Genomic DNA, 27,479 nt, shown 5'->3' with positions numbered 1-27,479 from the left:
GCTTCTACAAAGTATTGACTCAGGGGTGTGCAAACATTTGAAAACATGTTTTCACTTTGTCATTATGGGTATTGTGTGCACAGTACCAGTCAAAAGTTTGGACAGACCTACTCAGGTTTTTCTTTATTTTACTATTTTCCACATTGAAGAATAATAGTGAATACATCAAAAATATGAAATAACACATAGGGAATCATGTCAGAACCAAAAAAGTGTTAAACAAATCAAAATACAGTATATTTTAGACTTGATCATCTTCAAAGTAGCCACCCTTTGCCTTGATGACATCTTTTAGCATTCTCTCAACCAGCTTCATGAGGTAGTCACCTGGAATGCATTTCAATTAACAAGTGTGCCTTGTTAAAAGTTCATTTGTGGAATTTATTTCCTTCTTAATGCATTTGAGCCAATCAGTTGTGTTGTGACAAGGTAGGGGTGGTACACAGAAGATAGCCCTATCTGTTAAAACACCATAAAGTCCATATTATGGTACAAACAGCTCAAATAAGCAAAGACTTTAAGACTTCATTACTTTACGACATGAAGGTCAGTCAATCCCTAAGATTTCAAGAACTATGAAAGTTTCTTCAAGCAATGGATATTAGACCGATGGAAATCTGTCCTTTGGTCTGATGAGTCCAAATTTGAGACACAGAGTAGGTGAACGGATGATCTCCGCATGTGTAGTTCCCATCGTGAAGCATGGAGGAGATGTGATGGTTTGGGGTGTTTTGCTGGTGACACTGTCAGTGATTTACTTAGAATTCAAGGCACAATTAACCAGCATAGCTACCACAGCATTCTGCAGCGATACACCATCACATCTGGTTTGCGCATAGTGGGTCTATTGTTTGTTTTTCAACAGGACAATGACCCAACACACCTCCAGGCTGTGTAAGGGACATTTGACCAAGAAGGAGAGTGATGGAGTACTGTATCAGATGACCTGGCCTCCACAGTCACCCAACCTCAACCCAATATAGATGGTTTGGGATGAGTTGGACAGCAGAGTGAATGAAAAGCAGTCAACAAGTGCTAAGCATATGTGGGAACTCCTTCAAGACTGTTGGAAAAGCGTTCCGGGTGAAGCTGGTTGAGAGAATGCCAAGAGTGTGCAAAGCTGTCATCAAGGCAAAGGGTGGCTACTTTGAAGAATCTCCTATATAAAATATATTTAGATTTGTTTAATACTTTTTTGGTTACTTCATGATTCCATATGTGTTGTTTCATAGTTTTGATGTCTTCACTATTATTCTAGAATGTAGAAAATAGTAAAAATCAGTTTTGAATTCAGGCTGTAACACAACAAAATGTGGAATAATTCAAAGGGTATGAATACTTTCTGAAGGCACTGTAGTTGATCATCCCTGTTCTAGTTGTGAAGAGAAAGGTCCAACTACCCTCCTCCATCTGTTGCATAGACCCTGTCCACAATGTCGCAATTTTACATGGACATCACATCAAGTCAAGACAACCTTTACCCTGCACGGGAAAAAACACTGGCACAAACAAAAAGTTAAGGGTGACAAGTTCTGACTCTTCTTTAGTTTACTTTGTTGGACTTGTTTTACTTTTTAGCAGAAGTGACATAGAGGGCTTATTCACACGTTGGGCTGTCCTTATCCTTCAATCAGTGCCCTTGCTCACCACGGTGTATCATTCCCAATTTGTGGAGCATGACTAACGGCTCCCTGTACCACTGTGCAGTAAAACACTGGTACATTCACATTTTAGGATTTGGGACAAAGAGAAGGAATGAAATTAGCATTTTATGGAAATCACTTTTCACCTTATTCAGTGTTATAAAAACATGTTGGAATTTAATTTTAATTCTGATGCTTAATCCTACGCAAACAAAGATGTGTCCCCTATTCCCATTCCCAGCAGGGGAGCATCTTCTCTCTTTGTTCTAGAAGAAGAGGGACAGGCTAATTAACGTGCTATAGAGGGAGGGTGTTTGTAGAGACTACTGAGAGAGTCACCCCACACTCTCAACTGTTGATTTGGAAAAAAATTGCCATATGGACAGAATGAAGAAAATAACTACAGTACAGTGGACCTACAGCAGACCTTCCCATTAATTAGATTACATATTTTATCATTTCCCTGGCATGGAGCATTTTTCATTAACAAAGCCAATGGTGGGTAAACCAACAACTCTCATCAGAGCCTCGCTCCTTCCTCTCACACATGAGCCACAACAATAGAGAGCAGGAGGGAGAGAGAAAGACAGAGATAGACTGACCCGATTGTTTCTCAACCTGAACTAGACATGATCTAAAGGAACAAGCTTACTGTCATGTCTCCAGAATGATTTCACTTTGGGAGAGATTCACTTTCGGAATTCCTTGTCCAGAGCAAGTGAAATAATAATGTTTAAAAAAATCTAGCTTCATGCTTCACTGCATGTGAATTCGGAACCATAACTGAGAACCCTATGATAACAAGAGGCAAAAACATATCTTATGTTCATAGGTGGCAGGCAGCTTTTGAACCATTGTTCTGATAATCTAAATGATTGCCCTGTATGTTTGAATTACTAAATGCACACCCAAACCTGAAATGTAAGTTGATGCCAATTTGTTCCTGTGGATCCCTTGAGTTGTATCCCCCAAGCAGCCTGTCCCCATCCAAAATAGCTTGAATAATTGTATGGATTGTATACAGACAATCTTTTGCGGACTACATATGGATTACTGAAGGAATAAGGTTTAATCATTAATCTGTGGTGGTTATTGTCTGTCTTCAAAAACAATCTGCTTAGAAAATAGCCTTTAATCTTAATATTGTTGTCTTTACCTAGATACATGCTTTATTGTGAGCCATGCAAAGGTGATTTTTGTTAAATAGTAACTCATGACCAATGATCTTCTTGCAACTCTCATTGATGAAATATTAAGGTGGGCTTCAGCCAGGATAACACAGAGTAACTGTGCCTGATGTATTAAATTCAGATCAACCAGCCCATCTGTTGGGCTTTGGAGAATAAAGATACATGAATGTTTCATAATTAACTAGTGTAAATAATGAAAAGGCCAAATAGTTATATTGCCTTTTAATGCTGAAGAAAATCATAGTGTGTGTGAAAAAATATTTGTTGGTTTTACGTGGTGTACTTTAACTGCAAAGACCAGAATTACATTTCAGCCTGATCTGAGAATAAAGAAAAAAAAAATTCTGAGGATTGTCACGACTTCTCTGTAGGCCGTTATGACTACTGATAACATCTGAAGCTGGAACGAACTGTAGATCCTGGATAACACTTAAGCAAGGGTAATGCTATGCAAGTCAGTGAGCTGCTTTGATTCACATTCTGAGGTGCATAGCCTCTACAGCTTCCTGTGTCATACAAAAAAACTTCCACCAAAAATATAAAGTATAGTGGATGGATACATAAAACACCAAAGTGATACCAATGTCAAATGAATTACAGCACTATAATATATGTTATGCTTATCGAAGAAGCCTTTCTGCTCTGCCATGTGTCAATCAACCAGAATGTTCTTAGTATGCATCCACTGTCTCATCGCTTCTGTCACGATTACTTTTGCCTGATGAGATTTGTGTTGACTGGTGTTGACTGGCATGGCCTACTATCACAGCGGCTGGCTTTGATCATCCCTGAGTAAAGGTGCTTAAACCAGCCATTGGCAGTTAGAGTCTGGAAAATAATCACACTCAATCAAAGCCGTAATTCCCTCCCCCTGCAATTATAATCACTGGGGGAATATTGATTAATTCCACTAATAAGTGTAATCTCTCACTGTCCTAAAGGTTCAGTCAATATCAGAGGACAACATTTGAAATTGCTTTGTTTAGAAAAGTAATGTGGAAGAGCGGGAGAATACTAGACACAAGCAAACAATCATTTATTTAGATTTGATAGTACTCCTCCCCAGTCTAGCTCCTGAAAAACTCTAGCCTAAGAATACCCGATACCTGTTTTTTTGTGAACCTGTAACTGTAACAGAGGAACCAATCCAGTGATGTGTGACGCCATACATCAGCCAGTGTTGGGGATCACAGAGAGGTCATTAGATCGCCTGCATCACACTCCAATCAAATGTATTCATAAAGCCCTTTTTACATCAGCAGATGGCACAAAGTGCTATGCAGAAAACCAGCCTAAAACCCCAAACAGCAAGCAATGCAGGTGTAGAAGCACGGTGGCTTGGATACACTCCCTAGAAAGGCAGGAACCTAGGAAGAAACAGAGAGGAACGGCTCTGAGGGGTGGTCAATCCTCTTCTGGCTGTGCCGGGTTGAGATTATAACAGTACATGGCCAAGATGCTCAAACGTTCATAGATGACCAGCAGGGTCAAATAGTAATAATAATAATAATAAGCACAGTGGTTGTAGAGGGTGCAACAGGTCAGCAATTCATGAGGAAATGTCAGTTGGCTTTTCAAGCTGAGCATTCAGAATTAGAGACAGCAGGTGTGATAGAGTAGCACGTCCGGTGAAGAGGTCAGGGTTCCATAGCCGCAGGCAGAACAGTTGAAACTGGAGCAGCCGCACAACCAGCTGGATTGGGGACAGCAAGGAGTCATCAGGCCAGGTAGTCCTGAGGCATGGTCCCAGGGCTCAGGTCTTCCCGGGAGGGGAGGGAATGAGAGAGAATTAGAGGAAGCATACTTAAATTCACACAGGACACCGGATAACACAGGTGAAATACTCCAGATATAACAGACTGACCCTAGCCCACCGACACATAAACTATTGCAGCTTAAATCCTGGAGGCTGAGACAGGTGGGGTCGGGAGACCACTGTGACACGTATTTGAAGGAGCCCTCCTTTATTGCCCTCTCTGTTGCGTCAAAGTAATCAGACTCACAAACTAATTAAGAGAAGCCTTCATACCACAACATTAAGTGACATTAGACCCATCCGAAATGTCCCCTCATCTGGTGACACCCTCCTGAGCAGGGAGCCGAGATGGTGAGGCCCTCTCCACAGTAAGTGTGGGCGTGGGTGTACACGACAGAGAGAGAGAGAAGGCTGTCATTAAGTTGTCTCTAATGTGTCAGTTGAGGTACTGATGGTGGTGACATGACACCACATCGACCACCACAGGCACGACAGCTTTGAACCACTGGCTCTTTATATCATTAAAACTACTTCACTCAGGCATGGAGCTCAAGAGGCTGGTTGATAGTCATTCTCACCTTTCATATGGCTTTATGTTCCCTGAGCTTGGCATTTATGTTCTGTAATGGCATCAAGTGTAATTATACTGTATGTATAGGCTCTGCAACAGCATAAAGCTAAAACAGTTTTATGATGTTTTATATATCTATTAATAATAATGTGAGAATGTTTGTGTGGGTTGCCTGGGAGGTAGCCTAACCCAGGAAACAAACAAACAGCAGCAGAGCTCCTGATAGAAACCGGATTTGTGTTCAAATTAAGAATTTCTAAATACACTCTCATGGTGTGTTGCACAAACATGGTTTAAATAAGTCTTGGATTAGACCAGATCTAAATTTAGACTTTGTGGCAGTGGAATCTGACTTTGTGGCTGTGTTATCTAGTGGAAGCCCAGTAGTTGGCCCTGCAAACGCCCCTGGTGTGACATGGTAGCTGCTGTGATTGGTCAAGATTTCACAACACAGTGGACCAATCACATCCCATGACCCCTCCCCCGCCCCTACTGCACAGGTTAGATGTCAATGTCATCATTCAGCAAAATACCAGTCACTCTGTCAGAGTCTGAAGTATAGCAAAGTGCAAATATTGTGTGTCAGTCAGAGTTATTTAACAGTACATATATTTTGTGAATGGGCAAGCTAAGAATGTTGATATAAGTCGCGATATTAGGAAAAGTTTTTATTTACAGGTTTCGTTTCTATACCTAGCTTGTCTGTACAATGCACTTCGGTAGCTACTGGCTTGCTAGCTAGCTGAGACTGAATAGTAGAGAAAAAGTTCTAACTGAAGTGCATACGGTTTCTTCTGACAGTGACACATTGCCCCCTGTGGACTGAAGCTGAACTTTACTACAACATGATATTAACCCTGATTAAAATGGGCAATGTTGTGGTACAACTGACAAAATGAAATGAATCATAGAGGTCTTATGTCCTATTCTACAGGTAAGCATGCTTGATACCATGTCTGTTATTTCCATATAGTCCATGTAACTATTTGTACAAATATGTCCATTGTATACATTTCTGAAATTATTTAATTGAGCTTTTATTTGTATTACTCTTTTTATTCACTTAGCTATTTACTTTTTCTGTTGTTGTTGCATTGTCAAATGGTTAACCAGCAAGTAGTCATTTTATTTCACTCTGTACTCCAAGTATATATGACAAATAAACAAACATGAATGTAGAAGGGAAGGGGGAGGGCAGCCAGAAAGAGTGGGGAAAAGATGGCCAGCTTTGTTGAAAACCGACAGGCCCTTAAATGATGTGTCATCAAAGGTTGTCATCTAAAAATCTCAAATTAGCTGGTAGAACTTATTTAAATTAAATTAATCATTGAGTTCTTATATCAATTCTACGGGCAAACTTTTTGGGGGGGATGTGTTGCTCTATTATGCGAACCCTTACGTTTTTCTTTACATTTCATCGACCTTATTATCTAGGAACTGGACATTAGCGAGTAATACACTTGGAAGCGATGGGTGGTGTGCACACCTCTGAAGTCTGACCAGAAGACCACTGCGTCTTCCTCTTCTCCGGCGTCGTTGTTTTGGGTCGGCCTCTGGGATCAGTTCAAATGCCCTGGGTGGTGAGGACGAAGGATCCGCTTTGGGAAAGTAGTTTTCCTGGTCGTAGTGCTGGTAAGTTGACGTCGCTCTGATATCCAATAGTTCTTCGGGACTGTATGCAACAACAATAAAGATTTGGGGTAACAATGTAAGAGAAAATACATAAAAAAACTAAATACTGCAAAGTTTCCTAACATACTGTGAGCTCTCGTTCTCCATGTGGAGGACAGAGGTAGGGGGCGCTCTTTTAATTTTTGGATAAAAAACGTTCCCGTTTTAAACAAGATATTTTGTCACGAACAGATGCTCGACTATGCATGGAATTGACAGCCTTGGAAAGACAAAACTCTGACGTTTCCAAAACTGCAAAGATATTATCTGTGAGTGCCCCAGAACGAATGCTACAGGCGAAACCAAGTAGAAGTTTCATACAGGAAATGCCCCAGATTCTGAAGGCGCTGTGTTCCAATGTCTCCTTATATGGCTGTGAATGCGCCAGGAATGAGCCTGCGCTCTCTGTCGTTTCCCCCCATTGTCTGCAGCATTGTGACGTGTTTGTAGGCATATCATTGGAAGATTGACCATAAGAGACTACATTTACCTGGTGTCCCGCCCGGTGTCCTGTGTCTTCAAGTGCAGTTGCAAAAACCATCAAGCGCTATGATGAAACTGTCTCTCATGAGGACCGCCACAGGAAAGGAAGACCCAGAGTTACATCTGCTGCAGATGATAAGTTCATTAGAGTTAACTGCACCTCAGATTGCAGCCTAAATAAATGCTTCACAAGTAACAGACACATCTAAACATCAACTGTTCAGAGGAAACTGTGTGAATCAGACCTTCATGGTCGAATTGCTGCAAAGAAACCACTACTAAAGGACACCAAGAAGAGACTTGCTTGGGCCAAGAAACACGAGTAATGGACATTAGACCGGTGGAAATATGTCAAACTTAGAGATTTTTGGTTCCAAACATCATCTTTTTGTGAGACGCAGAGTAGGTGAACGGATGAATTCTGCATGTGTGCTTCCCACCGTGAAGGATGGAGGGGGAGGTGTGATGGTGTGTGGGTGCTTTGCTGGTGACACTGTCAGTGATTTATTTCGAATTCAAGGCACACTTCACCAGCATGGCTACCACAGCATTCTGCAGCGATACGCCATCCCGTCTGGTTTGCGCTTAGTTGGTCTATCATCATGACCCTCCCGGGTGGCGCAGTGGTCTAAGGCCTGTGCCGCCAGAGATTCTGGGTTCGAGCCCAGGCTCTGTTGCAGCCGGCCGCGACCGGGAGGCCCATGGAGCGACGCACAATTGGCCCAGCATCGTCCGGGTTAGGGAGGGTTTGACCGGCAGGGATATCCTGACCTGGTTGCCAAGTGTATGGTGTTTCCTCCGACACATTGGTGCGGCTGGCTTCTGGGTTGGATGTGCATTGTGTCAAGAAGCAGTGCGGCTTGGTTGGGTTGTGTTTCGGAGGATGCATGGCTCTCGACCTTCGCCTCTCCCGAGTCCGTACCGGAATTGCAGCGATGAGACAAGACTGTAAGTACTACCAATTGGATACGACGAAATTGGAGAGAAAATAAATAAACATTTAAAAATAGTTAGTCTATCATTTGACCCAACACACCTCCAGGCTATGAAGGGCTATTTGACCAAGAGGAGAGTGATGGATTGCTGCATCAGATGACCTGGTTTCCACAATCACCCGAACTCAACCCAATTGAGATGATTTGGGATGAGTAGGACCGCAGAGTGAATGAAAAGCATCCAACCATATGTGGGACACCTTCAAGACTGTTGTAAAAGTGAAGCTGGTTGAGAGAATGCTAAGAGTGTGTGCAAAGCTGTCATCAAGGCAAAGGGTGGCTACTTTGAAGAATCTCAAATCTAAAATATATATTTTTAAATGTAACACTTTTTTGGTTACTACATGATTCCATGTGTTATTTCAATGTAGAAAATCGTATAAATTAAGACAAACACTTGAATGAGTACTTTTAGATTTGTGTGTATTGTTAGAAAGTACTGTACTGTTGGAGCTATGAACACAAGCATTTTGCTATACCTGCAATAACATCTGCATGTGATCAATACAATTTAATTTAATTTGATGAGAAACTGCCGCTAAAAAACTTTTTCTAATTTAGAAAACAGCAGAATGGAGTTAGAAACATTTATACAAAACTACAAAGTGTAAATAGGATACTTTTGGTCATAAAGTCATCTTGTCCAAAACTGAGTTCTGCTAGACTTGTGCAAGTGACTGCATCACAACGTAAATTAATTTATTTTTTATTCTGCCGACATAAACACAACTGGCAGCATACAAGTAAATATCACTTCGGAGTGCAGCAGAATGTGAAACGACCGTAATGCATGTGGTAAATTTGGGTTGACTTTGGATATCCCTATGGAGCTAGTTAGGCACCATCGGTAAATTACACAATGTACATGGGAAAATGTTCCAATAGCTCCAAATTTCAATGACTTAAAAACCTCAAACCAACTATTCAAATATTGAAAGCATTTAATAAGACAACTAAAAGATGTGCAACACGAAAATATTGTCCCATGTAATTTATTGAGTCCCTAACTAGCCCAGAAGATAGGCTATCAGAGTCAGGTCGCACACCAGCCGAAAATAATTGGCGAAATCATTTGGCTAACTCTTCCCACCTGCAAACACACAAGACACTCCCATCAAACCACACCCCGAAACCAAATCACGTTTGAATTCAGTCATGGCAGCTAGCGTCTCTTAATATACTAAATCTAAAACAAAGACAAAACAGGAAGAGCAGTTGCCCTTTAAAACTAACAAATGACATGGTGTCCTTCTACCTTGCTACCATGCAGATGAGCCAAGGACAGGGATAGATGAGAACAGCCAGTGGAGCACTTAGAACAGCAGCAGCCAGGGGCAACTGGTAGGCAAGAGGATGATTTAAGTGACCCAGACACTGGCTCAAAACAAGTTAACCTACCCCAGTATCCCATTGACTGTTTTGGATTGCAAAACTAAAGACACACTAGACAAGACACAGAGACAGCAACAGAAGAGTAGGATATGATGGAGAGAGACACACCAGACAAGACACGGAGACCGCAACAGAGGAATAGGATATGATGAAGAGAGACAAGAAAAATTGAACATTCTATAACAGAAGATTATAAACAAAGGAGACCGTAACAAACAAGAACATAAGACAGCAACAGACAAGACACAGACAGTAACAGGCAAGACACATAGAAAGTGACGGAAGGGAGGGAGAGAGAACACGGTAGACTGTATCATTTCAAGCTGCTTTATAGATTCTAATTTGTTTGACTTATTTGCACAAATTATAACAAGCGAAATACAGACAGTGAAAAAGTCAAACATGGTTTACAAAGAACTTGCAGATTATGTGAAAAATCATGTGAAATTTCTAATAAAACAATTGTTTACTTTTACACTATATACTGTACACAACCAGGACAGGATGAGAGAGGATGGTAAACAAAAGAGACAGTAACATAGAAGACTAAGAGACAGCAACGGACAACATAGAGTGTGTGTGTGCATGTGCGAGAGAGAGGGTGTTTTGGGTACTGTGGAATTCTTTAATTAGTTTGGCTCATTGGACAGGTCAGAGTTTATGTTTGAAGTTGTTGAGTGGTATGGAGGTTTTTGGCAATACACCGTAGATGTATGTGTTCCAGAGTAGAGAGACCCACAGTAGCTACTGTAACTTAGTACTGGCAGTTTCTGCTGTGGCAGGTGGGAAGGTACAAGTTACCTGAAAAGTATCTAATCTGTCATTGTTCATCTCAAAGTATACCAAATTCATGCATTTAGCTGTTGAAATTACTTCATTCTTTGGATGGGGGAGGATGCCCCTGCCTTTGGGCTAAACCCCTAATGTCTTCAAATCCTAAAATCACCCCTGGGTGAAATGAATTGCACTTTTTTGCCAAATGAGTTAGCTAGCTAGTTGAGTTTAACAAACATGATAAGCCACAGGAGCTAAACTGTTTGATCACCATCTAAAATAAAGTGCATACACTGATATTTAATTAACTTAATCCTCCTCCAGCAGCAGTTTATATTTAATCCCAAAACTACATTTAAATTTGTTTTTCAAACAATGGAGCAACATTACATTCGATCTTGGTCAAAAGTAAAAATTAAACTTAGTTTAGAAGAAGGATTCGATTTTACTAGGATTGATTTAAAACTAGGTCTAACATTTGGTACAACAAGATTAATAGATAAACCTTGATTTAACCCAGGTTAAGAATCCACATTGGTGCAACCCACCCTAAATGTACTATTGTTTTTATCTACTTATCATAAACTACAAATGTATATTTTTTTTGTAAAATGAAGATACCTTTTTCCAACAACAGGAACAATTACAGGATTTACCAACTTCAGGAAAAGATAGCAAATCACTGAAATCTTCTGAGAACAACTATATGGACTGAAGGACTATAGGAAAGGACTAAAGTATTGACAATCAAGTGCTCAAAGAATTTACAAGAGTAATTCATCTCTGGAGGATAATATAATTACAATCAGTAACCATATGTGTAAGGAAAACTTGTGAGGAAACTTGAGACACTTGAAGGGGAGGTAGGCCTAACCGAGCATAATTGTGTCTTACTATAAGTCAGTATTATTATTATATTTCATAATATTTTATTATTTCAATAATTGTATAAGGTACAATTGAAATATTTCAAAAACAAACAAAAGGCCTTATTTAAAAAAAACATCATCCCAGCACTGTTCAAGAGAAGCATTGTCCAATGAGTTGCCATGGAGATTGTTTACCCTGAAGACTTACAAAGTACAGATGCCAAGAATTACAAACAACTTTGAGTCCCTTTATGCTGATTTTACCAAGACAAAGAACAAAAGGACTAACACAAATATGAAATTGCACACTGCTAGATCAGCCATATGGATGACAGTACAGTGGAGATTCTATCCTAATTTGTGAGAAAAGGATATCAATAATGAATCTCAAATTATTATAAATAAGGACACAGAACATGATATTCCCAAATTAACCATGAACATTTATGACAGTGGAACTACGGTAGTTCATGAGGAGCCACGTCCAACCTTCCACCTCATCCAGACGGGCCACATCGACCCTTCCGCCCTCATGCAGAAGAGCCACGTCGACCCTTCCGCCATCATTCCAGAGGAACCACGTCGACCCCCCCCTCATCCAGAGAAGCCACATCGACCCTTCCCCCCTCATCCAGAGAAACCAGGTTGACCCTTTTCCACCTCATCCAGAGAAACCACGTCGACCCTTCCACCTCATCCAGAGAAACCACGTCGACCCTTCCACCATCATTCCAGAGAAACCACGTCGATCCTTCCCCCTCATCCAGAGAAACCCCTTCGACCCTTCCCCCCTCATCCAGAAGAGCCATGTCAACTCTTCCCCCTCATCCAGAGAAGCAACGTTGATTCTTCCCCCTCATCCAGAGAAACCACTTCGACCCTTCCCCCTCATCCAGAGGAACCACTTCGACCCTTCCCTCTCATCCAGAGAAACCACTTCGATCCTTCCCCCTCATCCAGAGAAACCACTTCGACCCTTCCCCCTCATCCAGAGGAACCACTTCGACCCTTCGACCCCCTCATCCAGAGGAACCACTTCGACCCTTCCCTCTCATCCAGAGAAACCACTTCGATCCTTCCCCCTCATCCAGAGAAACCACTTCGACCCTTCACCCTCATCCAGAGAAACCACTTTGACCCTTCCCCTCATCCAGAGGAACCACTTCGACCCTTCCCCCTCATCCTTGACCCCCTCATCCAGAGAAACCACTTCGATCCTTCCCCTCATCCAGAGAAACCACTTCGACCCTTCCCCCTCATCCAGAGAAGCAACGTCGACCCTTCCCTCTTCATCCAAAGGAGCCACCTCGACCCTTCCCCCTCATCCAGAGAAGCAACGTCGACCCTTCCCCCTTCATCCAAAGGAGCCACCTCGACCCTTCCACCATCATTCCAGAGGAACCACGTCGACCCTTCCCCCTTCATCCAAAGGAGCCACCTCGACCCTTTCCTACTCATCGACAGAATATGCAATACCATCCCATACAGAAGAGTTATGCAAAGGTGAAATCTAACACTTCACCTGCATTACCTGCTAACTCTGAACTAGAGGAAAGAAAGAATCTTCTGGGGATCCTCTGCAACAGACTACTGAAATAAGAGAAGAGAGAGAAGTCTGCTACTAGATAGAAAATGTAGGAGACTTGAACATTATACATATAGTCATTAGAATTCACAGCACATTTGGAAAGTATTCAAACCCCTTGACTTTTTCCTCATTTTGTTGTTACAGCCTTATTCTAAAATATTTTTTTTAAAGCTCATCAATCTACACAGATTACCCCATAAGAACAAAGCAAAAACAGGTTTACAGAAATTTTCACATTTACATAAGTATTTAGACCCTTTACTCAATACTTTGTTGAAGCACCTTTGGCAGCAACTACAGCCTTGAGTGTTTTTGGGTATGATGCTACACATTGCACACCTGTATTTGTGGGAGTTTCTCCCATTCTTCTCTGCATATCATGTCAAGCTCATTCAAGTTGGATGGGAAGCGTCGCTGGGTTCAAGTCCGGGCTCTGGCTGGTCCACTCAAGGACATTCAGAGACTTGTCTCAAAACCACTCATGCGTTGTCTTCACTGTGTGCTTAGGGGCATTGTCCTGTTGGAAGGTGAACCTTCATCCCAGTCTGAGGTCCTGAGCACTCTGGAGCAGATTTTCATTAAGGATCTCTCTGTGCTCCATTCATCTTTCCCTCAATCCTGACTAGTCTCCCAGTCCCTGCCACTGAAAAACATTCCCACAGCATGATACTGCCACTGCCATGCTTCACTGTAGGGAATCTTGTTTCTCATGGTCTGAGACTCCTTTAGTTGCCTTTTGGCTTCCATCTGGCCACTCTAACATCTGGCCGTTCCAAGACAGGATTGTGTCCAGGCACAGATCTGGGGAAGGACACAAAAACATTTCTGCAGCATTGAAGGTCCCCAAGAACACAGTGGCCACCGTCTGTCTTCAATGTCTTCCTCTGTGAACTCTGCAGATGACAACCATCTCTGCAAGCACTCCCCCAATCAAGCCTTTATGGTAGAGTGGCCAGACGGAAGCCACTCAGTAAAAATCACATGACATCCCGCTTGGAGTTTGCCAAAAGACACAAAGACTCTCAAACCATGAGAAACAAGATTCTCTGGTCTGATGAAACCAAGATTGAACTTTGGCCTGAATGCCATGCATCACATCTGGAGGAAACTTGGCACCATCCCTACGGTGAAGCATGGTGCGGCAGGTAGCCTAGTGGTTAGAGCATTGGACTGGTAACCGAAAGGTTGCAAAGATTGAATCCCTTAGCTGACAAGGTGAAAATCTGTCGTTCTGCCCCTGAACAATGCAGTTGTTCACTGTTCCTAGGCCGTCGTTGAAAATAAGAATTTGTTCTTAACTGACTTGCCTAGTTAAAAAAAGGTCATACATTTTTTTTTAAATGGTGTTGGCAGCATCATGCTGTGGGAATGTTTCAGCGGCAGGGACTGGGAGACTACTCAGGATCGAGGGAAAGATGAACGGAGCAAAGTACAAAGAGATCCTTGATGAAAACCTGTTCCAGAGCGCTCAGGACCTCATACTGGGGTGAAGATTCACGTTCTAACAGAACAACGACCCTAAGCACACAGACAAGACTAGGTTGTTTCAATTGATCTCAGATTCTCAGTTTGTTGTGATTTCCTTTCCAGGATATTCAGTGCTTGGTTGTATAGAGATAGAAAGGGTTAAAAGGTTTGTTTCATTGGCTTGAGACCAGCTGTTGATACAATAGGACACGTGTGAAAAAATCATTGCATATATTCCTGATGTATCGAATATTTGAAAGACTATATCTAAATTTGCTGGACAATTTTGTGTTTTTCAAATTTCAAAGAAGGGTCTATCCTTAATTATTATCCTTAATGCCCAGATATTTAAACTCTGTGATCCTATATGAGGAAATCAGTCAATTGAAATAAATGATTCGGCCCCTAATCTAATGTATTTTACATGACTGGGAATACAGATATGCATCTGTTACCTTAAAAAAAAGGGCCTCACAATGGGCCTCATGATCTCATCACTGTATTTTTGTTGAATTGAGTTCGTTGTCCGTAGTTTATGTCGGAATTTCTTTAGTAGAATAGGGTCCTGGAAAAATGAAGACTTTTCTAAACACATCTCATGCAATTCTGACTGGAGACCTTGTCAGAATCTTTTTTAATACCACACAAATTATTGAAATGGCACTGACAAACTACCACCACTGTAATGTTCTCCCAAGTAAAAATGTGTTACATTTGGACTATGTTTTTCTTAGATGTATGTCTCGGTTATAAGGTTATCAACAATGTTGCATCCTACCGTTGAAAGATTGTCATAATAAGCTCTTAAAAAAACAGCAGTTACCCTGACCTCCACAAGAGGATGTCATTCCTAAAAGGGAAAGCACCTTCAGGAAATCAGGAAATAGAATTCTCTGCCTTCTACCTTAAGAAGCACGGGCGATTTTAAATCCTTCTCCATGGAGGTCAAAACATAGATCAAGGTGCATCAACCCTGCACACAATGACCTATTCTTAATGCACTCAAGTCTCAATGTGTTTTATGATGTGTCCTATACTTATTGTATAATTTGTTGTATTTTATGTTTCCTGTATTTGTTTTAATCTGTTATATCCTACAAAATACTGTATGAGTGATGTGTACTTAGCTATGTTTATGTATTTAGTCACTGTATGTTTAGTTAGGGACTGCGAATGAACATTTGCTGTGTTTAGCTAAATGTATGAAATGCATGTTTTTATTAGCACCATAAAATAAATAAACTACTACTACCACTCTCCAATGACACAGACAACAACAGGAAACTAATACCAGCTGCAATAACAGAAGTAAAACGCCTAGTTATGTTGTACACTGTGAGACCTGAAGGGGCACAGATCTGTTGCAGCGAGAGCAAAAGGTGTTTGATGGTTGTAATTAGTGTTCAATTATTTGAAACACAGACAGAACCTGAGAACAAAGGTGGCTCATAAGGTCTGAGACTCTTCTAAAACACTGGTCCCTAAATCGTATTTAGCTAGATGTACAGCCAGTGCAACACATTTATTAAAAGAAACAATTGTATTTTCCCTCAGCAGACAGTGTATTATACCCACCTTATTGCTAAAGCTAGGAACATCGCTCTAATCAAAACGTAGCCCAGCTTGTCATGAAATGTATTAAGTCCAAAGAGTGGGAGAAAAGCCCAGACTACAGTATGTGTCTCTAGCCTAAATTGCATTTCTCTTAGATAAACAAAGAGAGCAGAAATACAGTTGTTTAAACTGCTGCCTCGCTATGGCTGGCTTCAGAGACCACAGATTACTGTCAAGATTAAGAAATATATACAGAAAATGAAATTGAATGTGTAGTTCTTCGTATCTGCACTGAGGCTGAATCCTGCTTCTGAATTCATTTTCACAGACGGAAATATGACTATTTTGCTTGTGTTAATTACTTTTCAATTACGTAAACTACAGCAAAATGTGGGGTTTGCCTGAAGAGGAAAAACTCTTGTTTTCCCAGAGAAAGCAAGAGGAAAAGGGAATTTTCTGTTTAGATATCGATGAAAGACCGATTCTGATATGTGATGTAGATTGATAATGTAGCCTAATTTCTCCATTCCATAATTCACAATCCAATAAATATACTGTACCTTGAGGGTATAGTGGGAAAGAAGAGTTACAGCCTTCATGGATAGAACTACAAAAGGAGTAGTCAGGGTTTATGAGTCAATACATCTCATGATAATTAAACATGTAGAGATGCTACAGAGAGTGTCATTCACATGAAAATGAAATGAAAAGAACAGGGCTCCGGGCAGCCGAGCGGAAATGGAGGAAAACTCGCCTCCCTGCGGACCTGGCATCCATTCACTCCCTCCTCTCTACATTTTCCTCTTCTGTCTCTGCTGCTAAAGCCACTTTCTACCACTCTAAATTCCAAGCATCTGCCTCTAACCCTAGGAAGCTCTTTGCCACCTTCTCCTCCCTCCTGAATCCTCCTCCCCCTCCTCCCTCTCTGCAGAGGACTTCGTCAACCATTTTGAAAAGAAGGTCGACGACATCCGATCCTCGTTTGCTAAGTCAAACGACACCGCTGGTTCTGCTCACACTGCCCTACCCTGTGCTCTGACCTCTTTCTCCCCTCTCTCTCCAGATGAAATCTCGCGTCTTGTGACGGCCGGCCGCCCAACAACCTGCCCGCTTGACCCTATTCCCTCCTCTCTTCTCCAGACCATTTCCGGAGACCTTCTCCCTTACCTCACCTCGCTCATCAACTCATCCCTGACCGCTGGCTACGTCCCTTCTGTCTTCAAGAGAGCGAGAGTTGCACCCCTTCTGAAAAAACCTACACTCGATCCCTCCGATGTCAACAACTACAGACCAGTATCCCTTCTTTCTTTTCTCTCCAAAACTCTCGAACGTGCCGTCCTTGGCCAGCTCTCCCGCTATCTCTCTCAGAATGACCTTCTTGATCCAAATCAGTCAGGTTTCAAGACTAGTCATTCAACTGAGACTGCTCTTCTTTGTATCACGGAGGCCCTCCGCACTGCTAAAGCTAACTCTCTCTCCTCTGCTCTCATCCTTCTAGACCTATCGGCTGCCTTCGATACTGTGAACCATCAGATCCTCCTCTCCACCCTCTCCGAGTTGGGCATCTCCCGGCGCGGCCCACGCTTGGATTGCGTCCTACCTGACAGGTCGCTCCTACCAGGTGGCGTGGCGAGAATCTGTCTCCTCACCACGCGCTCTCACCACTGGCGTCCCCAGGGCTCTGTTCTAGGCCCTCTCCTATTCTCGCTATACACCAAGTCACTTGGCTCTGTCATAACCTCACATGGTCTCTCCTATCATTGCTATGCAGACGACACACAATTAATCTTCTCCTTTCCCCCTTCTGATGACCAGGTGGCGAATCGCATCTCTGCATGTCTGGCAGACATATCAGTGTGGATGACGGATCACCACCTCAAGCTGAACCTCGGCAAGACGGAGCTGCTCTTCCTCCCGGGAAGGACTGCCCGTTCCATGATCTCGCCATCACGGTTGACAACTCCATTGTGTCCTCCTCCCAGAGCGCTAAGAACCTTGGCGTGATCCTGGACAACACCCTGTCGTTCTCAACTAACATCAAGGCGGTGGCCCGTTCTGTAGGTTCATGCTCTACAACATCCGCAGAGTACGACCCTGCCTCACACAGGAAGCAGCGCAGGTCCTAATCCAGGCACTTGTCATCTCCCGTCTGGATTACTGCAACTCGCTGTTGGCTGGGCTCCCTGCCTGTGCCATTAAACCCCTACAACTCATCCAGAACGCCGCAGCCCATCTGGTGTTCAACCTTCCCAAGTTCTCTCACGTCACCCCGCTCCTCCGCTCTCTCCACTGGCTTCCAGTTGAAGCTCGCATCCGCTACAAGACCATGGTGCTTGCCTACGGAGCTGTGAGGGGAACGGCACCTCAGTACCTCCAGGCTCTGATCAGGCCCTACACCCAAACAAGGGCACTGCGTTCATCCACCTCTGGCCTGCTCGCCTCCCTACCACTGAGGAAGTACAGTTCCCGCGCAGCCCAGTCAAAACTGTTCGCTGCTCTGGCCCCCCAATGGTGGAACAAACTCCCTCACGACGCCAGGACAGCGGAGTCAATCACCACCTTCCGGAGACACCTGAAACCCCACCTCTTTCAGGAATACCTAGGATAGGATAAAGTAATCCTTCTCACCCCCCTTAAAAGATTTAGATGCACTATTGTAAAGTGGCTGTTCCACTGGATGTCTTAAGGTGAACGCACCAATTTGTAAGTCGCTCTGGATAAGAGCGTCTGCTAAATGACTTAAATGTAAATGTAAATGTAAAATGCAGATTGTATTGTGTAAACTATGACCAATAGAACCCTGACTTAAAGATCCAATGTAGCCATCTTTTATCTCAACATCAAATCATTTCTGGGTAACAATTAAGTACCTTACTGTAATTGTTTTAAATTAAAATGGTCAAAAATAAACAGAAATAGCTTCTTAGCAAAGAGCAATTTCTTAAGCAAGAATTTAGCTGGCTGGGAGTGGTCTGAATGGGGAGGGGGTGGGATGGGCATTTGACAGTTCGGGTACTTACATTCTTTTGAACTAAAAAAGTATATACATTTTTAGAACACAAGGCCTGCAATAGAAAACAAATGTGCGCACATTTATCTATATACTAACAGTGCGCAACAATGCCTAATTTATCAAAACCATTACAGATAACAAATCCTAATTGCTAAATTGCCCCATACATATTCAGTCAATAAATAAGCAAGTGCCATTTAAGATTAATTGTTAAAATAATCATTTGGCAAGGAATGCAGCTTGTGTATCCCATCAGTTAGATACGCTTTTATAGGCATTTCATTGTGTAGGCCTAACGGGAGCTTGTGTGCACGACTGCGCACTCAGCGTGCCTGTGTGGAGGTAGTGGTCAGAACTCAATTGAATGAGACACAGAGGGGAACGTGAATTTAGCGGGAACTGTGTGATGCTTGGCTTAGTTTCTTTTTTGTTGTGCCCCACAAATGTACATGTACAAATGGAACACTTGAGTCAGAGCAAATTAACGTTGTCTTCAAGACAAAATTCAAGACATTCCACCAAATAGTTTTAGAGTATTGGAAAAAAATGTCATCTCAGTAATACAATTTCACAGTAATACTACGAACTCAGTGTGAAAATATATATAAAACACAGGGAAATCACATTTTTGACTGCACTAGCCTTTAAAACAACATACTGTGTATACACTTGATGCTCGTTACTGTAGCTACAATCATTACACAACATACATTTACATTTACATTTAAGTCATTTAGCAGACGCTCGCGATGTTGTTCTTTTTGAGGAGTTTTAAAGCAAACACACGGAAAACAACCCACAGAGTAGATAGATAAAGTACAGTTAACAAGACTCTCAATGAGTTATTGCTCTTACACTGAGAGTATCTTTGTCCTCACTCAACCGTTATTGCATATTAAAGATGTTGTAATGCACCATCAGGTTTATGGCACACTAAGTGTGACTCCCTGCTGACTAGCAAATCAGCATTTTACAGCCCATAAAGGGCCAATAATCGGCCCTAAATGAGTGTTAGAAAAACTGTGTCAAACACATGGTTGCCTTCTTCTATCAGACTTTCAATGGAGAGAGCCAGAATTTCCAATGACTTTGTTCTGTATCTCATTCAGTATTAACCATCAGAGAGCTGCAAAATTACACGATATTTAAACCTTTCAAAAGAGTTCAGACCAATGAAAACCAATGTATATATAGCAAAATGTAGGATGTAATTGAACCAACATTGCCTTGGGGCTAATTGTACAGAAGGCCAATTGACAGTGGTGTTTTGAGGTAATTATTAAAGCAAACACTTGTAGTGAAATATGAGAGAGTGGGTTATAATAAGGAGATGTGCCTGGAAAAGGAACCAGCGTGGGATTAACACCTGGGCCTCATTCATATGCATGACAACCTGCTCCCATGATAAACAATGTGATTCTTGTAAACCATTTAATATAAAAAGCTGTCATGCAGAGACATAAAACTACCTAATTCACACCAAGTTTTTAATTTGAATTCCGACAGCAAATTGGCGAGTGATCAAGATGACCCAGCAGTATTTTGAGGAGGAAGTCTCCTATGTCCCTCTCTCTGTCTCTCATCAACCAGACCACCTGGGCTGGAGAGATAGAGGGATGGAGGGGGAGGACACCCAGTGTAGCGCAGGATGACAGGAAAGGACGAGGACACACTCTGCAGGTCAGTCCTCACAGGACTCTAATGGGGGAATCGTGAATGCTGCCATGGGACAATATGCTGATCTGAACACACAGAAACATAAGCTGTGAAAGTAGAAAAGTAGCTGAAGCAAAAAGAAACTGCAGCGCCAGCTGTGCCACCAGAGACTCTGGGTTCGCGCCCAGGCTCTGTCGTAACCGGCCGGGACCGGGAGGTCCGTGGGGCGACGCACAATCGGCATAGCGTCGTCCGGGTTAGGGAGGGTTTGGCCGGTAGGGAAATCCTTGTCTCATCACGCACCAGCGACTCCTGTGGCGGGCCGGGCGCAGTGCACGCTAACCAAGGTTGCCAGGTGCACGGTGTTTCCTCCGACACATTGGTGCAGCTGGCTTCCGGGTTGGATGCGCGCTGTGTTAAGAAGCAGTGCGGCTTGGTTGGGTTGTGTATCGGAGGACGCATGATTTTCAACCTTCGTCTCTCCCGAGCCCGTACGGGAGTTTTAGCGATGAGACAAGATAGTAGTTACTAACAATTGGATATCACGGAATTGGGGAGAAAAAGGGGGTAAAATTCAATTTAAAAAAATTAAAAGACGTCAGACATTACAGGGAAGAGAAGAGTGCACAGTGGTGGATTGGGGGTCAGTAGATTGAATGGGACTGCAGTTGAAACCTCAACAGAAAATAACTTGTTTTTCCACAGTCTTGGAACAAGGTGTAAGAATCCTTTCTGTCAGAGTCTATAAATCTGACTTTCAACACTTGTTTTTTCCTACCAAGAACCCAGGGAGTCACCCCTTCTCTTCCCGTTCTCTCGATACACATTTACATTTTTCCGCTTAACGTCTTCGTAAGGGCTCAGCACACTGCTGTCTTCAAAAACCCAGATCCCAGAGGTGTTTGACTGACTGCCACTTGGGCAGAGCACGGATATGGTTCTGAGCAATGGTCCAACTTTACTTTGAAGCATTCGTATTTTGGCTTGGTGACAAAAGTAGTACGTGTCAATGTGAAGCAAAGAGGTTTCCTATCTCACAAGAGAAGAGAAATCTAAGGTAAGCCCTTATGAGCACTACCATTTTGTGAATATTTATGTATTCACTGTGTGCTCAAGTTGCATTTTAAACACAAGGGTCATTCCTGTGGATTAAATGTAAATTCTAAATGTATATTTGAATGATTTTAACTATGACATTATTCCACATGGTATACTACTGCCATCCAGTGGCAATGAACCACAGTAACTGTTGGGACATTATTATTTTACCCTAACAGCAACATCATAGGATACATTATAATAATGTGACAGTCTGGTAGAAAATGGTTCAGATGGGTTGTTTTTGAATTTGTTGACTTGAAAATCAAACACGGTGATGCACTACACATGTCCACAAACACCACGCTCGCACCCCTGCCCGAGTGCACACACACACACACACACACACACACACAGATTTCACATTATCCTCAATGATTCAAATCAATTTATGTAAAATATCAATTCCAGTGGCATGTTAATTCAAAAATATGATTTGCATAAGTGAAGCCATGCTGGTGCACATTACCACTTTTCACATTTCAAGCATTTACACATTGGCCAAATGAACAGCATCCTTCTAACATCAAAAAAAGAGTGCTTGGTCAATTAGTCAGTCGGTATGCTGGTATTTTCAAAGTGGCAGCAAAAAAAGCTGTGCAGCATGGAGCAGGCTATAGCTGGCTAATTGAAGGACAGGCTGGCTGGGATTCCAAATGGATGTGAATGGCAATATTGACACCCTGTGTCTGCATGACAAATTGAGGTCGGGGATTTCAAATTGGAGCCCTTCCTGCTGCTTCCCTACAAATAGTCCTTGTCATAAATCATGAAGAGGCAGAGTTCTCCCGTACATTCATCAGAGCCCCCTCCATGCTTCCATTAAACAGCATTAACACCTCATTTTAGGCTGGCCTCCATATGTCTGCCTCCTCACTAATCAAATTAAATAAGCTGATTTTCATATTCCTTTTTTCAAATAGCCCCAGGACTGTTTGGAATGTATCTATTAATGTGGGTGTCCAATGTATGTTTGAATAATTCATGACATTATTCTGGGAAAGCCCTCCTATGCTTGGACTGATTTGTGCTGTATGGACAACAACCAGTCAAAACATTCTGAATTCTGCACCAATGAGCAAGCTTTAAGACTGAGCTTACTTGAAGAGCCTATGTGAGATCCTTGACTCACCAAAAGCTCTCTGCAGCACAGCAGTACTGTACCTGTCGGTGGAGAATGCTGCAATGATGGAAACCTCTGTCCTGCCACTGCCAGCATGACATACCATGCTCAAGGTAATAAAACATCTTTATAGATAGAATCCATACAGTCTCACTTATAAAAAAATGTACAAGAGGAAATAGTTCCATCTGTAACCAATGGTCTGATTTATTGACTTTATAGGACTATTTGTCTCATTAGATCTGGTGTTGAATGTATACAAGACAAATATGTGACAGATTTCAACAAAGATATGCTTAATTTGGACATGTATGTCACTGCTAAAAATGATGTACAATAATCATGCTGTTCAGATCTCATCCTTTTTCGTTCCACACTCAGTTCCACGGGTGGCCACTAGGCAGCACCCATCTCCCATCATCAATAAACGTTCTTATTTAGTGTTATAAAAGTACTAATTGGATGAAATCATATTGCAAGTAAAGGAAGTCCTCCATAATAATATATTTAGGATCTATGATTAAATAACCTATTACAACTTTATCTCAAAGAGAAAGCTTTATTTCTACTGTTTGCTGCTTCCACTTTTACTAGAGCTGCTACTAAAATGTATTTTAGTATTGATAGTAGTATTACTTAGTTTTGCACAATAAAGATAAAGTAGGGCTATCAATAGACATTCACAAACAAGTGGACACAAACATCTTCCTCTTACCTCTACTGTTCCCTTTCCTGCCAAATGGAAAAGTAAAAATGCTAATGACATTGATAACACTACAGTGATGGGCCAATAAAGAGCAGCACAGTTTCCACTATTTGAGAGGCAATGCTTTGTAGACAGCTGACTCTGTCAGAGTAACTGTGAGATCTGTAAAGGACAAATGATTGAGACAACTATGAGGGGGTCTTCTAAACCCCAGTCATCACATGGGCTAGAGAAATTTCCATTTGCATCATCTTATTTGATTGATTCCATTCTGAGCAAAGGTGTGAGGAAAGACACTGGGATCAGCAGAGAAGGTACGTGCCATTTGTTTCAAAAACTAAAATTTGGAAGATTGTCAATTCCCTTTTGTAAGTGGCGCAGGGGAAATTGTGTTGGTGAGATTTCCAAATAGGTGAAGAGAATTCTGTTCACATGATAGATAACTGTGTACATATTTTAAACAGTGGATTCCATGGGTCCAACATCTCTCAAAAAGACTGAGAATCAATCCAACAAGTCCGAGCAGATATCAATAGCAGATCATACTGCTCCTGAGGAGAACAAACACACTTTACAGCCACAAGATACTAGGAAAGAGATGACAGTAAATACTAACAGAGGGACAGAGCTTGGCTCCAACAGAAACCAAACAGAGCAGCTGAAAACACCAAGTTCGGGTGGACACTCAAGGAAGCAACGACGTTATCGCACCACTTTTACTAACTTCCAGCTGGAACAACTGGAGAGGGCTTTCTGCAAATCCCATTATCCAGACATTTTTGCCAGGTAAACACATTATATTCTATCATTACTACTAGTTATTGACATTAGTAGTGAGAGGCTTTGTTACTCTTAGTTTTATACTACAACATATATTTACTGTTCAATCATGTCAACTATAAAGGACTGTTTAAACTGTTCATAGATCAATGTCTCTTTATTACCCTAGAGAAGAACTGGCAACGCATCTAACTTTAACAGAGGCAAGAGTTCAGGTACAGCTACTTGCTCAATCATTTGTTTTTGCCATTCATACACTTCACAAATATATGTTGCTTGGCCTTGGAGCTGGTTCTTATTTAGTACTGAGTTAATATGATGCTGCAACATATATTATTCAGTCGTGGATCCATCAATACACTCTTAATCTCAGCAACCCAGAACCAAATCTCTAAATGCACGCTTGCTTCCGGCCAGCTAGTTTTTGTTGTCACGAGACCATTATAGACTGTTGGCTTTTCTCCACTCTTGTGTCTAGGTTTGGTTTCAGAACCGCAGAGCCAAGTGGCGCAAGAACGAGAAGGCTGGAGTGTTGAGCTCCCTCCCTGGGCTACCTTTAACCAACTCCCTGGGTGTTTACCTGGATGTCCCCTTGCACCAGGCCTCTTTGGTGGAGCCATCCTGGGGGGGAGCCCGATACACAGCCTCAGTGTATGCGCCTGACTCTGTTGGAAACCTGGGTATTAACACTCTGGCCTGGGCCTCACTGTGTGGACATCCTTTTATCCATCCTAACTTCAGCAGGTATATCAGACTTCTGGTTCATATGTTATACTGTATACCGACTAGGTTACAAGACTTGGGTTAACTCAGCAGTGGATTTAAAAACCACTTAGTTGTTTTTCTCTCCTTAGGTTTTTAACCCTGTTAAATCCATTGGGTAACACTTCAACCTTGATGACCAAACCTACCAGAATATCCCAGGCCAGCCCAGGCGCCATGCTGGACAATGACAGGAGGCTACTTAGCACTGGCCACAACAAGGAGCACTCTGTCCACATGCAGTAGTCCAACACATTGCGGGACATTGTCCTGTCCACCTTGTCCATGCCTGGTTACAATTTGTGAAATGTTTTGTTCACGTATGCTAGCGTAACAAGATTATGTTTCAATGTTTGTGTTGTATAATTTACTGGACAGCAAAACTTCTTTCCTAAATATTTTCGATAAACGATGTAACTATATAAACAATAAAAAAAAATGTGTGTACCACTTGAACATTATCTTTTCAATATGCACCTGACATTTCCAATGGCATCGTGTCAGAGGGTTAAATATACCTTTATTCACACAGCTAACACAGGTTATGTTCAGTTGTAAATGATAGTGACCAAGCTTTCACACAAAGTGTGTATGACTTTGTTAAAAGGGAAAGAGGCAATTGGTCCATCAAAACCTCCTTAAAATGCCTTACACAAACACACATCTGAAAAGCAATAGACCAGCTAACAAGGGGACAGGACACCATGATACAACAAAGATATAACTAGACAAACACTTTCTCCAGATGAGTCCATTAAGGTCCTCTATCTAAACAATAGTTAGGTTGGATTTCAGGAGCAGCCTGCCTGTCAACGGAAAACACGTAAGGCAATAACTGATTGAGCAAAGCTTTAGATGCCTGATGAAATCAGATGGGTATGACTTTGGTCCTACCTTATCTGTTGCCCAGAGCCACTTACCAGACAAATCACACACCTATTGTGACGATTACTGCTCAACTAGCCAAGAAGACAGGGGCCATTAAATTGTTTCATGGGTGAAGAGACTCACACTCACCACCACAACTGGACTCAGAGCATTATCAAAATTAACTTGACTCATCCGCTTCTCTGCCGGTTCACCTTATCAGTTCTAACTGATACAATCAGCACTACAGTTCCTACACATGTGCACGTTTGATTACGTTCTCCTAAAAAGTGTATTGCCTCTGATATAGGTTGTGCGCTTAATATTCAGTAAGAAGCACAGGAAGCAATGTGTGGCTCTGTCTCACCTATTCTCTTGGATGGGGACAAATAGAACCATCAGAAAGGCAATGGTGCATGATGAAATACTTATTTCTGCTGTACAGTCTGTGTACACCACAGAAAACAAAGATAGCTGCTACATTGACAATAGGTTCTTTTCATGCAGATTGTTTTCTCAGATTATGCTGACTTGGCGACATAGGGCTCAATCATAGACCCATTTAGCTCAATTCAGAGAAATTGTGGGTGCAGCAGTACTGTATCTGATGACTTCGTGGAAAAAGGGATGTGCTCATTTGAAAGTGGACCATCCCTTCTCAGTAAGATTTTTAAGGTGTCTTAGTAAGCAATAATCACAATAAATTAATAAACTGGCATAATCTGTTCGGTAACACTTGAGTTAACCTATTACATTAGTTCATCAAGCACTTTAAAAAACATATTTTTTATACCTTTATTTAACTAGCTAAGTCAGTTAAGAACAAATTCTTATTTTCAATGACGGCCTAGGAACAGTGGGTTAACTGCCTGTTCAGGGGCAGAACAGATTTGTATCTTGTCAGCTCGGGGTTTGAACTTGCAACCTTCCGGTTACTAGTCCAACTCTCTAACCCCTAGGCTACCCTGCCAACTTGTTGTTGGATGCTCCTTAAATTGTATACTATTCATTTGCTTGGGCCCCATACATTACCTTGTGCATTAAATAAGGCTGAAGGCATTGGTGTAGCAGTGTCGATGGCTTAACTGTGTAACAGTCCCATTCCCTGGCAGCAATTCTCAGCCCAGCCTGCCTCATATGATGGGGGAATGGTCACCTTGTTCTTGTTTATTGGCTAATCACCAGTATGCCTGGAAGTTAATTACTATAAAAAGCCCCTCTACTGAAATTTGCACCTGCTGCCAATTACCTTCAAGGTTTACTTAAAACCATCCAATCAAAAACTATGGCAGTGGGATAGTGGAAAATACTTGCCAGAATGTATTCCCAGTCCAGACAAAAGAACCAGATTTGGTCCAAGAGCTGGACTGAGTTTCAGGCATGATTGTATTTGAGGGAAATGGACCTCTAATTGAGTAGGTGTCAGAAACATTGATAGGCTACATTAACTATAACTTTTTTGATTAACATACATCTTAAACAAATATAAAATTACAAGGGCCAAGTTTATTCAGATCATTT

The 27,479-nt window shown here is 42.0% G+C and overlaps 1 protein-coding gene and 1 long non-coding RNA gene across 2 annotated transcripts; one reads left to right on the top strand and one right to left on the bottom strand.

Annotated features, from left to right (window-relative positions):
- Positions 1-6,693: 6,693 nt before the first annotated feature.
- On the bottom strand, positions 6,694-27,085 carry LOC135572107 (uncharacterized). The gene is made up of 3 exons (XR_010464020.1): positions 26,991-27,085; positions 7,322-7,437; positions 6,694-6,832 (listed from the first exon to the last, which is right to left on the bottom strand). It is a non-coding gene; the product is annotated as an uncharacterized LOC135572107 (long non-coding RNA).
- Positions 23,263-25,495, top strand: LOC115131129 (homeobox protein ARX-like). Its single transcript, XM_029662730.2, has 4 exons — positions 23,263-24,335; positions 24,499-24,544; positions 24,808-25,073; positions 25,184-25,495. Exons 1-4 carry the CDS (start codon positions 24,022-24,024, stop codon positions 25,335-25,337), a joined length of 780 nt encoding a protein of 259 aa, XP_029518590.1. The 5' UTR covers positions 23,263-24,021; the 3' UTR covers positions 25,338-25,495.
- Positions 27,086-27,479: the final 394 nt, after the last annotated feature.

Source organism: Oncorhynchus nerka, linkage group LG6 (genome assembly GCF_034236695.1).
Source record: "Oncorhynchus nerka isolate Pitt River linkage group LG6, Oner_Uvic_2.0, whole genome shotgun sequence".
Taxonomy (NCBI): Eukaryota; Metazoa; Chordata; class Actinopteri; order Salmoniformes; family Salmonidae; genus Oncorhynchus; species Oncorhynchus nerka.
This window is presented reverse-complemented; position numbering and strand designations above follow the sequence as displayed.